The 15,000-nt window shown below is 36.3% G+C and overlaps 1 protein-coding gene across 5 annotated transcripts in view; it reads right to left on the reverse strand.

The window, feature by feature from the left end:
• LOC135220669 (glutamate receptor 1-like) overlaps nucleotides 1-15,000 on the reverse strand; it is a 713,951-nt gene that overhangs the window by 84,178 nt on the left and 614,773 nt on the right. For all 5 annotated transcript variants that reach the window (XM_064258041.1, XM_064258039.1, XM_064258037.1 and 2 more), the window contains exons 6-7: nucleotides 4,864-4,996; nucleotides 3,093-3,213 (exon numbers count right to left, since the gene is read on the reverse strand). In XM_064258041.1, the coding sequence (XP_064114111.1) occupies nucleotides 3,093-3,213; nucleotides 4,864-4,996 (254 nt within the window). The remainder of the gene's footprint in view (nucleotides 1-3,092; nucleotides 3,214-4,863; nucleotides 4,997-15,000) is intronic.

Raw genomic sequence — 15,000 nt, forward strand, 5'->3', positions numbered from 1 at the left:
ATGATAAAAGTTTACTGAGCGATTTAACCTTTATATTCTATAAGCAAATTATCTAAATATATTTACTGTAACTTGATTTTAAAACTACCTTGAAAATTGTTCTCTGAGTACCTGAAATACACTTTTATTTTCACGTGTCGCACATATTCCATCTATAGCAGTTCTGAAGTCAAAATAAATAGAACAAGGATATGACAAAAAGTGGCAGAAATCGACTGTTAAATAACTATCCTCATTAGTAGTAGCTATTGATTACATTGGCGTTAGATCCAATTCTTTAGTCTGACCTTTCCTTTGAGCTAGAGAGGTTAATTCGTTCAGCTACTTACTTCTTGAAGGGCTTGTGCCTGAAAGTATGCACCATCAAGTTGTGAGTTTAGTTGCTAATCATTTCAAATACCTCTCATTTCAAAAAAATAAAATTATATTAAGCCTTTTCATTACTGAGAGAAAGTAAACATTACTTATCACTATTGAGAGAAAGTATTCATAGACTTTTTACTACTAAGTGAAAGTCAACACAAAAAAAAAGGTAAAAATGTTCAGTGAATTATTAGACTTGCTGATGACATTTTATACAGTCATCTGCTTTCATCGTTCCTGGAATGACTTTGATACTTCAGAGAAATCTATCACTTTTCTATTTCCAGCTTCTTTTGGTTCGACCCTAATCGTCGTCTTTTTTGTGGCTACTGCGAGATATCAATGATTTTAAATAGCAAAACAGTTAGCAAGTACTTTCCTTGTAAGGCTTGCTCATCAATGTGTTCTTCCGGTGACGATATCACGTTTAATCATAAGCCCTAATCTACTAATTGCAATGTTACCTATTTCTTTAAGATAAGAATAACACATTTCCCCTCAGTTTTCTCTTTTCAGGGTAAACATGGTTTTTATTTATAATTATTCTTTGTTTATTGTTCTTTGTTTGGACAAAGTCATGAAACCAATCAATTGGGAATTCCTAATAACTGTATACATTGAAAATACCCTTCTGAATAAGTTATTGCCTCCTGTATGTTCTGTCAACAGCATCCGTGTTATTAATTCATAAGGGCTTTTAAACGATGTATGAATAAATTCTTGTCTGATTTCGCTATTTGTTTGCATCTTTTTTTTTCTTTTGCCATGATCTGAAATTGACATCATGATCACAGTGTTTTAGACCATTCCCAAAGTCGCACAAATCTGCAATGACAATGATTTTTCAATTAGCCTTGCATTAGCTGAGAAGACAGGTAAAAACAAAATTTTTGTAAAGCCTACTAATGATAATGACGCAATCCTTTAAGAAATAATCTCGTATTTTTTGGAAGCCTTTAAAGCATCCGGATTGTAATCTCTGATCAGACCCAGATCACTTAGAGGATCTCCAACAAAGCAAGATTAACGTTCTTAATCTTGTAATATTCCAAGATAAAAAAAACTTAACGCCGCCAAAAATCTAATGCTTTTATTGGTTGTATCCATTTTTAGGTCACCTGAACTGAAAGCTTAAGTAAGGTTCTCTCAACAAAGTTTGTCCGTCGTCTCTGTATGTATGTATGTGTTTATGACGGATTAACTTCAACCAAACCTGGGTCAAAGCAATTTTGAATAAAGGGACTTAAGTTTGCTTAAAATAAAACTGATGCACCAGACACTGAATACCACTTTCACAATGATAATAAAATCCTACTTGCACACTAAGCGAGTCCTGAGGCCTTTATGTTTTCCCATATCATTCTGGAGTTTAAAATAACCCCCTTCTATCCTTCCAAAATTCACTGAAAGTGATCTCTCTTGAATTCAAAATAAAACTTGGTCAATACAGGGGTCTTTAGTAGTATTATGTATATTTTCGTGTTACGTAAAAGTTACTAATTAACTTTCTCTCTGCTTGAATATTCATCTATTATAACACATTCCCTATAATACTTTCTTAGATTAACTATTTCAGGTTAAATTTAACCGTAATCATGCGTCTGGCAATGATATAGGAGAGGCCACCACCTGGCCGTGGTTAAAGTTTTATGGGCTGCGGCTCATACAACCTTATACCGAAAACACCGAAAGATAGATCTATTTTCGGTGGCCTTGATTATACGCTGTACAGAAAATTCGATTGCGCCGAAACCTTGCTCATTTTTTAACTTGTGATGGTTGGTCTCTGGTCATGCAACAGTTTTCTTATTATCCTTATAAATCCAGCCTAGGGTTTTGCGTTATTATCATAAACTCCTCATACATTAGTGCCTTTCACTATATCTAATTTTCATCAGTCTTCTCTTCCCATGTGTCTCATACTTCTTTCTGAACTAAATGCACTGATATCCGAACATAACCTTGGCACCTCCAGTTGAAACTATTCTCTATTTCCATTTTTGCTGTAAACAGATAATAGCCAGACAAACATCCAGCCACTCGTTTTATCACCATTGCACAAATCAACCAACACTCTATATAATAATTAATGCTCACTACTAAATGAAAGATTGTCTTCATCTATTTCCCGTCCGGATTTACAGCTAACCTAAAAACTGTGTTGATATCGAGATATGACCAATAGATTAAGTATATATATATATATAAAATATGTATATATATATATATATATATATATATATATATATATATATATATATATATATATAAGTCATATCACATTTCCGTGATTCATATACATATATCGATCTACAATGTCCATTAATATCTAATTCGCTCTACCTCTGAATTAATATATTTTCATATGCTTAACAGAAGGGGAATTTTTTTCTCGATAATAGACTTGCCTGGACCCGGGCGCGAACCCATATATATATATATATATATATATATATATATATATATATATATATATATATATATGTGTGTGTGTGTGTGTGTGTGTGTGTGTGTATGTGTGTGTGTTTTAGCGTGTACGTCTGTATGTATGTTTATGTTGTGTGCCACTGTAAATATGCGTTCACTGTAATGTTCGTAGAAATATCTGTAATAAAATTTTCTGTGGATTATTAGTACCAATCTTACTGAGTAGTTTTAGGTGACCCCCCCCCCCCTCCCCACCCCCATTCTTTCACCGTTACAGGGACAAATCAAAACATGAAACCAACCAAACCGGAGAGGAGGTAATGGTAGTTCCGTCGACCCATATGAACGTCACGGACGTGCCCAATGATGAGTTCCTTCGCCATCTGAGTGCTGCAATCAAGAACCACGTACTTGTGCGACCATCTGCCGAACGTAAGAAAAAAAATCATTTTTACGTAGGTTATGGAAGGATTTCATTTTATTGCTACTGCCTTTTCTCGTTGCATGGTTCTTATAAAATCGTAAAATCGAAAGTTAACTTAAATACACATATGTTAATTTTATCTTACCCGTTTCATTGTACTGGTAGAACCCTTGTATGATCGAAAATCAGGTCATATAATATTAATCTGACCTCCTCTGATACGTGGAAAATATGCAAATGCTTAGAATATGAAACAAAAACTATAGTAGGAAGAACGAAAAGAAAAGAAAATACAGTCTAATTTAAAACTGAAACTTTATGAAGATACTTCTCTGTTTATGCAAGTGATATAAGGCTACAACATCATAATCAAAGATACTATAGATTTCAATTATTTAAAGAAATGTTTGCAATATGCTTAAATATGAACATCAGTATACTCATATGCCGGGCTTTATACCTGCATTTTTTTTTTTTTTTTTTTTTTTTTGCCCAACCTCTTTCTAGCCGTAATCCAAATTGACAGATGTATCAAATGTGTGCCTTCACTGAGATTTAGCTCTGTACATTTAGTAGTACTAATTTTCATTAAACTTGGCCGTTTCAAAGAGACATAAACACTATTTCAACAAGAAGTTAAATATATGTATTTTTTATAGATATACAAGTCTGAGTTTCAACTGTATTTTAGAGCAATGCGTTTCTAAACGTTGACAATATTTTAGAATAAAAGCATTATATTCGTTATTACAGTACATAATGATATAGTATATGACTCGTATCATGACTATCAGATTTAAAGTGATTCTTTTGACGATATCTCTAACATGAGAACAGATTAAGTGTGTTTAAATGATAAAAAATACAAAAAGATAAAATGCTTTCTTCATACATTACATGGTTTAAAATCATGAATTGTGTGCATTGCCAGGTGACCTAAATTTCAAAGTTTTGAAATAGTAATTAAACTTTAGAAGATAACGCGCCTGCTATCTGGAAGTTCTAATGTTTTACAAGCTGCCTTTAAAGATTATAACATTATATCATTACGATTAAACATTTCCTACAACACAAGACCACACTGATGTCTCTTTTAACTGGGGACAAAAGTGTCATTATGATTTTAAACTCGGCAAAGGAGAGCCAATCCTGGTGAATAATTTATCTATCATCTCAATCCCTTCCCTACGGCTCAGACGACACTTTCCTCTCCAGACTCAGTATTTTTTTTTTTTTTTTTTTTTTTTTTTTACCTCGATCTTAACTCGACCAGCAAGCTGTCCATATTTCCCCAAAAGCTAATATTTTCTTTAAGCATCTTCCAAAAGAAAACAAGAAAGACAGTCTTTCTTTTAAAATAAAAAATAAATCATCTAAGCCCAAAAAGCTACTCTCCAAAGATTAGCAAATGAACAATTAATTATTTCCAAGAAAAGACATATAACTCTACGAGACTCGTTACTTCTCTCTCTCTCATTAGGGCATCAAGCCTTACAGCAAATCAAGGCGCTGAATGAGAAGAAGATTATCTCCCATTCAGAACGTTTCCTTCACTGTAACATAATTACTCATAACTAATAACCTCAGTAAGGGGAAGGAATTAAAATTCGCCCACCACTCGTCGATTCCATCTTTCCCTTTTTCCTCACCTGTTTGTATTTTCGAGATTGCTGAGAAAATCCAACGCTTCCTTAGCGGACGCTACTCTTTGCACCACTCTGATATCAAAGGCTTCTCGCTCTGGGCGTAAAGACTGGTACAGCTCCTGCAGCCGGAGAAGACCTGTGGAAGAAAATGGTTACACTTCAGATATGGTTCTATTTCCAGGGAAGATGAGCAATAATTAGTATTCTCTTAAAATATGAATGTGGAGGTATATTACTGTAGAAAACTGATGGATACAAGTAACAATGCGATCAAGAACTACAGCAAAGAGCTACTGGGCCCCTCCCAGCATCTTATTCACAGCCCTTCACACACACACACAGACACACACAAAGAGAGAGAGAGAGAGAGAGAGAGAGAGGAGAGAGAGAGAGAGAGAGGCGTTCCTTAGGTTTCTTTCATTCTAAAGAGCCTCCTCTCCACCGAGCGCGTAGGTTTTATATGCGCGTCTTTAGCCAACACAAGATGTTATTAGTGGGAATGAAAGAGGCATAACAGAACCGTTGTAAAATTCCTTGTTTACTCTAACTTCCAAAGCACTTCTTCTCCGACGCATCCTTTCAATCCTGCGTAGATGAGGATAAACCTTCTTCTTCTCTGATCTTTTTCTTCCTGTTAATGTGGCCTCAAGGAAGTCGACTGAAAATTAACCTCTTTTGTGCAGGGAAATTAAGCAAAAAATATTTATAATGAGCTCTTCAAAGGAGAACGTCTGTGCCTCTTGTAAAATTCGATGCGACGAAGAATATTCTCGTCACGCTATCCATCAGCGATAATAGTCATTGGAATCTTAAAACAATATTTATGCTAACATTTACGACCTATATAAATTATTTATTACTAGATTACCTAGAAATGTATTAGTTGTACTTAAACTCTAGAATTCGAGTTTGGTGCATATATTCATTTAGTGAGTCCAGAATAATTTTGTAGGATTCCTTTCCTTTATGTAATATCCGTGATACAGTAGTTGTGTGTGTGTGTGTGTGTGTTTAGTTATAATATTGATCTATATATATAGATATATATATATAGTATATATATATATATATATATATATATATATATATATATTGTATATATATATATATATTATATATATATATATATATATATATATATATATAATATATATAATATATAATATATATATAGGAAGGTAGATAGATAGATAGATAGATAGATAGATAGATAGATAGATATGCAAACAATTAACATTTTTAGTTAGATTTTTTATTTAGTTAAAATATGTATGAGAAAAAGGGAGTACATCATACTTATAACAGGGTAAAGTTTCTATTTCTTTATTATGTTAATAATTGGCAATGAATTTCTCTTGTTTTACGCATAGTGGAATTTCCGGAAGCGTAAAAGAGGTCTGACAGTAATGCTGTTCATAACATATAATACAATCATTCAATGCAAATCATAATCATATTTTCTGTTTCAATTTTCGAAAGAGGTTTTTCCCACTTCGTATTTTCAGTTTTATTTCTAGTCGTTTATCGATACTTTCCTGCTACGTTTTAAATCATTAGTTGATGATAATTTATAACTTGGACAAAAACAAAGGTTTTCAGTATAATACAGTCTAATTTTTATGCTAATAAGAATTTTCAGATCTTGATAGGAAATTATTCTCTTGTTTCATGCTCTTCTCACTAAAATTCTGATAAAGATATTCTGATCAAATATATTGTTTGGTAATCCTTATTATCGAACATGTTTCTCTACGTTCCATTTATGACGTGAGGATAACTATGCACAGACAAACGCACGAGGCGCGCGCGCAAAGGCAGGAGACGGGATTCAGATTGTGGCGAAATATGTAATCAACCTCAGTGGGTTTGATAAGAAAGAAATGAGAATAACAAGAAGACACAAGATGTGTGGAAAATTGGCTTGGGTTGGGAAACAAAGCTGGAGGAGTCTGAGGTGCATACACGGTTGGGGTCATTCAGTCTACAGGGAATGTTTGTGGATGGAATGAATTGATTCAGTCAGCAGGGAATGTTGTGATTGAAGGATGATTCAGTTTTAGCCTGCAGGAATGTTGTTGGAATGGAATTGAATTTACTTCAGGCTGCAGGGAATGTTTGTTGGAGGAAGGAATTGCTTCAGTCTGCAGGAATGTTTTGTTGGATGGAAGGAATGATTCAGTTCGCAGGAAATGTTTGTGGATGTGAATGAATTGATTCATGGTCTGCAGGGAATTGTTTGGGGATTTGGAATGGAATTGGAATGCAAGTTGCAGGAATGTTGTGGGTGAAATTGAAGAGCAGTCTTGCAGGGAATGTTTGTGGGAGGAATGGGAAATTGATTTGTATTGCAGGGAAGGTTTGTGGTGGAATTAACTTGATTCAACTTGCAGGGATGTTGGTGGATGAATGAATTGATTCAGTCCTGCAGAGGAAGAAAATGTTTTGTTTTTTTGGTTGGGAATTTGGGGGGGGGGAATGAATTGGGATTTAGTCGCAGGAATGTTTGTAGGGTGGAATGAATTGATTTCAGTCTGCAGGGAAGGTTTGTGGGTGGAATGAATTGATTCGTCTGCAGGTAAAATAGTTTTGTGGATTGGAATTAATTTGATTCAGTCTGCAGGGAAATGTTTGTGGGTGGAATGAATTGATTCAGTCTGCAGGGAATGTTTGTGATGGAATGGAATTGATTGTCTGCAAGGGAATGTTTGTGGATGGAATTAACTGATTCAATCTGCGGGAATTTTGGTTTTTGGAATGGAATGAATTGATTCAGTCTTGCAGGGAATGTTTGTGGGATGGAATGATTGATTTAGTCCCCTGCAGGGAATGTTTGTGGGTGGAATGAGATTCAGTCTGCAGGGAATTTTGTGGGTGGAATGATTGATTCCAGTCTGAAGGGAATTTGTTTGGGGTGGAATGAATTGAAATTCAGTCTGGCAGGGAATGTTTTGTGGAGGAATGAATTGATTCAGTTTCTGAAGGGAATGTGATGGGAATGAATTAACCTGATTCAGTCTGCAGGAATGTTTGTGGATTGGGAATGAATTTAAGATTCAGTCTGCAGGGGAATTTTGTGGGAGGAATTAATTGATTCAGTCCTGGCAGGGATTTTGTTTGGGTGGGGGGAATGAATTTGATTCAGTCTGCCAGGGAAATATTTGTGGATGGAAGAATTGATCAGTCTGCAGGGAATAATTTGGTGGGTTGGAATGATTGATTCAGTCTGCAGGGAATATTTGTGGATGGAAGGAATTGATTCAGTCTGCAGGGATGGGATGGTGGGTGGAATGAATTGATTCAGGGAAGTTTGGGTGGTTGGAATTACTGCTTCAATCTGCAGGGAATGTTTGTGGATGGAATGAATTGATTCAGTCTGCAGGGAATGTTTGTGGATGGAATGAATTGATTCAGTCTTTGAGGGGAAGTTTGTGGATGGAATAAATGATTTCAGTCTGAGAAGTTTGTGGGTGGAATGAATTGATTCAGTCTGCAGGGAATGTTTGTGGATGGAATGAATTGATTCAGTCTGCAGGGAATGTTTGTGGATGGAATGAATTGATTCAGTCTGCAGGGAATGTTTGTGGATGGAATGAATTGATTCAGTCGGCAGGGTGTTTGTTGGAATGAATTGATTCAGTCTGCAGGGAATATTTGTGGATGGAAGGAATTGATTCAGTCTGCAGGGAATATTTGTGGATGGAATGAATTGATTCAGTCTGCAGGGAATATTTGTGGGATGGAAGGAATTGATTCAGTCTGCAGGGAATACTTTGTGGTGGAAGGAATTGATTCATCTTGAATATTTGTGGATGGAATGAATTGATTCAGTCTGCAGGGAATATTTGTGGGTGGAATGAATTGATTCAGTCTGCAGGGAATGTTTGTGGATGGAATGAATTGATTCAGTCTGCATTTAATGTTTGTGGATGGAATGAATTGATTCAGTCTGCAGGGAATATTTGCGGATGGAATGAATTGATTCAGTCTGCAGGGAATGTTTGCGGATGGAATGAGTTGATTCAGTCTGCAGGGAATGTTTGCGGATGGAATGAATTGATTCAGTCAGTAGGGAATGTTTGCGGATGGAATGAGTTGATTCAGTCTGCAGGGAATGTTTGCGGATGGAATGAATTGATTCAGTCTGCAGTCTGCAGGGAATGTTTGTGGATGGAATGAGTTGATTCACTCTGCAGGGAATGTTTGCGGATGGAATGAGTTGATTCAGTCTGCAGGGAATGTTTGCGGATGGAATGAGTTGATTCAGTCTGCAGGGAATGTTTGCGGATGGAATGAGTTGATTCAGTCTGCAGGGAATGTTTGCGGATGGAATGAGTTGATTCAGTCTGCAGGGAATGTTTGCAGATGGAATGAGTTGATTCAGTCTGCAGGGAATGTTTATAGATGGAATGAGTTGATTCAGTCTGCAGGGAATGTTTGCGGATGGAATGAGTTGATTCAGTCTGCAGGGAATGTTTGCGGATGGAATGAATTGACTCAGTCTGCAGGGAATGTTTGTGGGTGGAATGAATTGATTCAGTCTGCAGGGAATGTTTGCGGGTGGAATGAATTGATTCAGTCTGCAGGGAATGTTTGTGGATGGAATGAATTGATTCAGTCTGCAGGGAATGTTTGTGGATGGAATGAATTGATTCAGTCTGCAGGGAATGTTTGTGGGTGGAATGAATTGATTCAGTCTGCAGGGAATGTTTGTGAGTGGAATGAAATGATTCAGTCTGCAGGGAATGTTTGTGGGTGGAATGAATTGATACAGTCTGTAGGGAATATTTGTGGATGGAATTAATTGATTCAGTCTGCAGGGAATGTTTGTGGATGGAATGAATTGATTCAGTCTGCAGGGAATGTTTGTGGGTGGAATGAATAGATTCAGTACTGCAGGGAATGTTTGTGGGTGGAATGAATTGATTCAGTCTGCAGGGAATGTTTGTGGTGGAATGAATTGATTCAGTCTGAAGGGAATATTGTGGATGGAATGAATTGATTCAGTCTGCATGGAATGTTTGTGGGAATTGAATGAATTGATACAAGTCTGCAGGGAATGGGGGGTTTGCGGGATGGAATGAAGTTGATTCAGTCTGCAGGGAATGTTTGCAGATGAATGAGTTGATTCAGTCTGCAGGGATAATGTTTTGTGGAATGGAATGAATTGTTGGGGGGAAAATTCAGTCTGCGAGGGAATGTTTGTGGGTTTGGAATGAATTGATTTACAGACCTGCAGGGAATGTTTTGTGGGATGGAATGAATTGATTTCAGTCTGCAGAGGAAATGTTTGTTTGGGTGGGAATGGAATGAATTGATTTCAGTCTGCAGGGAATGTTTTTGTGGGATGAGGAATGAATTGAGTTCAGTCTGCAGGGAATGTTTGTGGGTGGAATGAAATTTGAAATTTCAGTCTGCAGGGAATGTTTGGGTGGAATGGAAAATGAATTGATTCGTCTGGCGGGAATTTAATTTTGTCTGTGGGTGGAATGGAATTGATTCCCAGTGTTTTGGCAGGGGAATATTTGCGGAGGAATGAATTGATTCAGGGTAATTCAGGAATTTTGTTTGGGATGGAATGAGTTGATTCAGTCTGCAGGGAATGTTTTGCGGATGGAATGAATTGATTCAGTCTTGCAGGGAAATCGTTTTGCGGATGGCAATGAGTTGATTCAGTTCTGGCAGGGAATGTTTGCGGATGGAATGAATTGGAATTCAGTCTGCAGTCTGCAGGGAATTTTTGTTTTGGGATGGAATGAGTTGATTCAGTCTGCAGGGAATGTTTGCGGATGGAATTGAGTTGATTCAGTCTGCAGGGAATGTTTGCGGGTATGGGAATTGAGTTGATTCAGTCTGCCAGGGAATGTTTGCAGATGAATGAGTTTGATTCAGATCTGGCAGGGAATGTTTTGCGGATGGAATGAAGTTTGATTCAGGTCTGCAGGGAATGTTTGCGGATGGAGGAATGAGTTGATTCCAGCTTGCAGGGGAATGATTTGCTGGCATGGCAATGACAATTGGACTCAGTCCCTGCAGGGAATGTTTTGCGGGTGGAATGAATTTGATTCAGTCTGCAGGGAATGTTTGCGGGTGGGGGAAATGAATTGATTCCAGTCTGCAAGGGAATTGTTTTGGTGGATGGAATGAAATTGATTTCAGTCGGCAGGGAATGTTTTGTTTGGGGATGGAATGAATTGAATTTCCAGTCTGCCATTTAATGTTTGTGGGTGGAATGAATTGATTCAGTCTGCAGGGAACTGTTTGGGGAGGTGGAATGAATGGATTCAGTCTGCAAGTGTTGAACTGTTTGTGGGTTGGAAATGAATTGATAACAGTCTGTAGGGAATATTTTGTGGATGGAATGAATTGATTCAGTTCCTGCAGGGAATGTTTTGTGGATGGAATTGAATTGATTCAGTCTGCCAGGGAATGTTGTTTTGTGGATGGAATGAATTGAATTCAGTTCTACAGGGAATGTTTTTTGTGGGGTTGGAATGAATTGATTCAGTACTGCAGGGAATGTTTTGTGGATGGAATGAATTGATTCAGTCCTGCATTTAATTTTGTCTGTTGGGTTGGAATGAATTGATTCAGTCTGGGCAGAGGGAATGTTTTGTGGGTGGAATGAATTGATTCAGTCTGTCACGGGAATGTGTTTGTGGTTGGAATGAATTGGATACAAGTCCTGCAGGGAAAGTTTGTGGATGGAATGAATTGATTCAGTCCCTGCAGGGAATGATTGTGGATGGAATGAATTTGATTCAGTCTGCCATTTAATGGTCCTGTGGGTGGAATGAATTGATACTGACTGCAGGGCAATGTTTTGTGGTGGCAATTGAATTGGGATTCAGTCTGCCGAGAATGGTTTGTGGGTGGGAATGAATTGATTCAGTCTGCAGGGAATGTTTGTGGATGGAATGAATTGATTCAGTCTGCAGGGAATGTTTTTGTGGATGGAATGAATCGACTTCCAGGTCTGCAATGGAATTTTGGTTTTGGATGGAATGGAAATGAAATGAACCAGTCCTGCAAGGAATGTTTGTGATGGAATGAATTGATTAAGTCCTGGCAGGGATGGTTTTGTTGGATGGAAGAATTGATAACAGTCCTGCAAGGAATGTTTGTTTTTGGATAAAAGTAAATGATTCCAGTCTGCAGGGAATCTTTGTGGATGGAAATGAATTGATTCAAGTCTGCATTGGACATGTTTGTGGGTGGAATGAATTGAGTCAGTCTGCAGGAATGTTTGTGGGTGGAATGAATTTATACAGTCTGCAGGGAATGTTTGTGGATGGAATGAATTGATTCAGTCTGCAGGGAATGTTTGTGGGTGGAATGAATTGATTCAGTCTGCAGGGAATGTTTGTGGATGGAATGAATTGATTCAGTCTGCAGGGAATATTTGTGGATGGAATGAATTGATTCAGTCTGCAGGGAATGTTTGTGGGTGGAATGAATTGATACAGTCTGCAGGGAATGTTTGTGGGTGGAATGAATTGATTCAGTCTGCAGGGAATGTTTGTGGGTGGAATGAATTGATTCAGTCTGCAGGGAATGTTTGTGGATGGAATGAATTGATCCAGTCTGCAGGGAATGTTTGTGGATGGAATGAATTGATACAGTCTGCAAGGAATGTTTGTGGATAAAATTAATTAATTCAGTCTGCAAATGGAATAAATTGATTCAGTCTGCAGGGAATGTTTGTGGATAGGATGAAATAATTCAGTCTGCGGGGGATTTTTGTAAATGGAATGAATTGTTTAACTTTGCAGTGAATGTTTGTAGATGGAATAAATGAATTCAGTTTGTGGGGAATGTTTGTGGATAGAATGAATTGATTCAGTCTATAGGGAATGTTTTTAGATGGAATGAATAAATTCAGTCAGTAGGGAATGTTTGTGGATGGAATGAATGAATTCAGTCTTCAGGGAATGTTTGTAGATTCAATGAATGAATTCAGTCTGCTGGGAATGTTTATAGATGGAATGAATTAATTCAGTCTGCAGGGAATGTTTGTAGATAGAATGAATGAATTAAGTCTGCAGTGAATGTTTGTGGATAAAATGAATGAATTCAGTCTGCAGTGAATGTTTGTGGATAAAATGAATGATTTCAGTCTACAGGGAATGTTTGTAGATGGAATGAGTGAATTCAGTATGCTGGGAACGTTTGTAGATAAAATGAATGAATTCAGTCTGCAGGGAATGTTTGCAGATGGAATAAATTAACTCAGTCTTTCAGGGAATATTTGTGGATAAAAGGATTTAATTCAGTCTGCATGGTATGTTTGTAGATAAAATGAATTAATTCCGTCTGCAGGGAATTGTCTATAAAAGGAATTAATTTCCTAAGTGGAAAGTTCACTAGATTTTCATATAAAACAAAATGTTACAGGACAAAAGAAATGAAAGCGTTGTTAGAGAAAGGTTAACGGAGAGAAACAAAATGACATTTATTGCAGATTGAGAGCATAAATGGGCATCTATTTCAAGAGGAAGAATAAGTATTACTAACGCGAATTAAATGGAGAGGGAAGAGCTCATATGAAAATGAATCTTATAGAGACAGGCAGAAATGGAGCTATTTTCCGAAGAAAATACACTTCTGTGAAGATGGTGTATTGCAAAAAGGAAGATTATTATCTTGTATACCTGAGTTATTTCGTTGTGTTTTCACTGAGAACCACGTAATTCAAAAACTAGTATTAGAATCAAGATGTGTGTATAGACAAAGAAAATTATTTATAGGCAATTTATTCTGACAAAATATTAATTTCGAATGAGAAATTTGAGAATAAAGTGAAAGAAATATGTTGCAAAAGTTAAATGATAGAGGGGATATTATATATAATATATAATATATATATATATATATATATATATATATATATATATATATATATATATATATATATATATACACGCACACATAATTGATTATATATATGTATATATATGTTATATATATACATATATATATATATATATATATATATATATATATATATATAATATACTTAAAAATCACAGTAGATGCACGTGACTTCACTAAACAAGCGAATGCCACAAGAACATGATAGGCAGAAATCCAAGCGCTTTCGTCTTCACTTTGACGAGAGCGCTTGGATTTCTGCCTATTTATTTTCCTCGCGGTATCTTCGCCTATATTATATATATATATTATATATATACTTATTAATATAATATATTTATTATTATTATATATATATATATATATATATATACATACAATATAATATAATACGATATAACTATTAATATATATATAATAGTTATATATATATTTCTTAAATTGTTTATATAAACACACAGGCAGCATAATTTCAAAGGAAAATTGAATATATGTAGGCTAATGACCACAATAGCGAAGATTTAATCTCTATACACCTTCCGGCAAAACTCCTTTCCTCTGATATTCCAACCTGTGTGCCTCCTTAAAATAAAGGGGGAAAAATCTTTTCTGATGTAGGGAAAAAGAGAACCTGGTTGATTAAAAACTTTCCCTGAGGTTCATCTACATATGCAAATTTCATTAATACAGTATATAACATAGTGAGCACTTGAGTTAACGAATTTCCTCCCATGCCAGACGACAACCAGATCGAAGGTGAGGTCCAGCTCTCTCTTAACGTTCACAACTTTCTCTCCGGGGCTGGATACTATGGTAGGGATTTCGAAAGTGACTTTTATTCACAAGAAATTTATGCAAAATACCCTCTATGGTAGAGGGTTTCAAACCAACGCAACGTCCTAGTAACGTTCAGGGACGTTCAGAGTCGCCGGACGATTTTCGTCCTGAAAATATGCTCAAAATTCTTCAGCAGCGGCAAGAGGTCTTCTAGTATTGAGCAAAAATCGCGGTCTGTCTCTGAGGAATTTCAGGAATAGTTTTCAACACAAAGTTTAATTGAAATAGTTTGGAAATAATGCATGTATATGTATTTTATAATACAATTTTATTCACGAAGGTTCGCTATAAATGTTTTATACTGCAAAATAAAATGGGAGGACCATTCAGTCTTATTAGTCACGCTCCTATCTAAACAATTTATTAGTTAAATTTTTGAATCAAAGCATCTAAACGCCCTTCGAGAAAAGAAGACCTTCTTCGCAGACTACAGCC

This window comes from Macrobrachium nipponense, chromosome 2, assembly GCF_015104395.2.
Source record: "Macrobrachium nipponense isolate FS-2020 chromosome 2, ASM1510439v2, whole genome shotgun sequence".
Lineage (NCBI taxonomy): Eukaryota > Metazoa > Arthropoda > Malacostraca > Decapoda > Palaemonidae > Macrobrachium > Macrobrachium nipponense.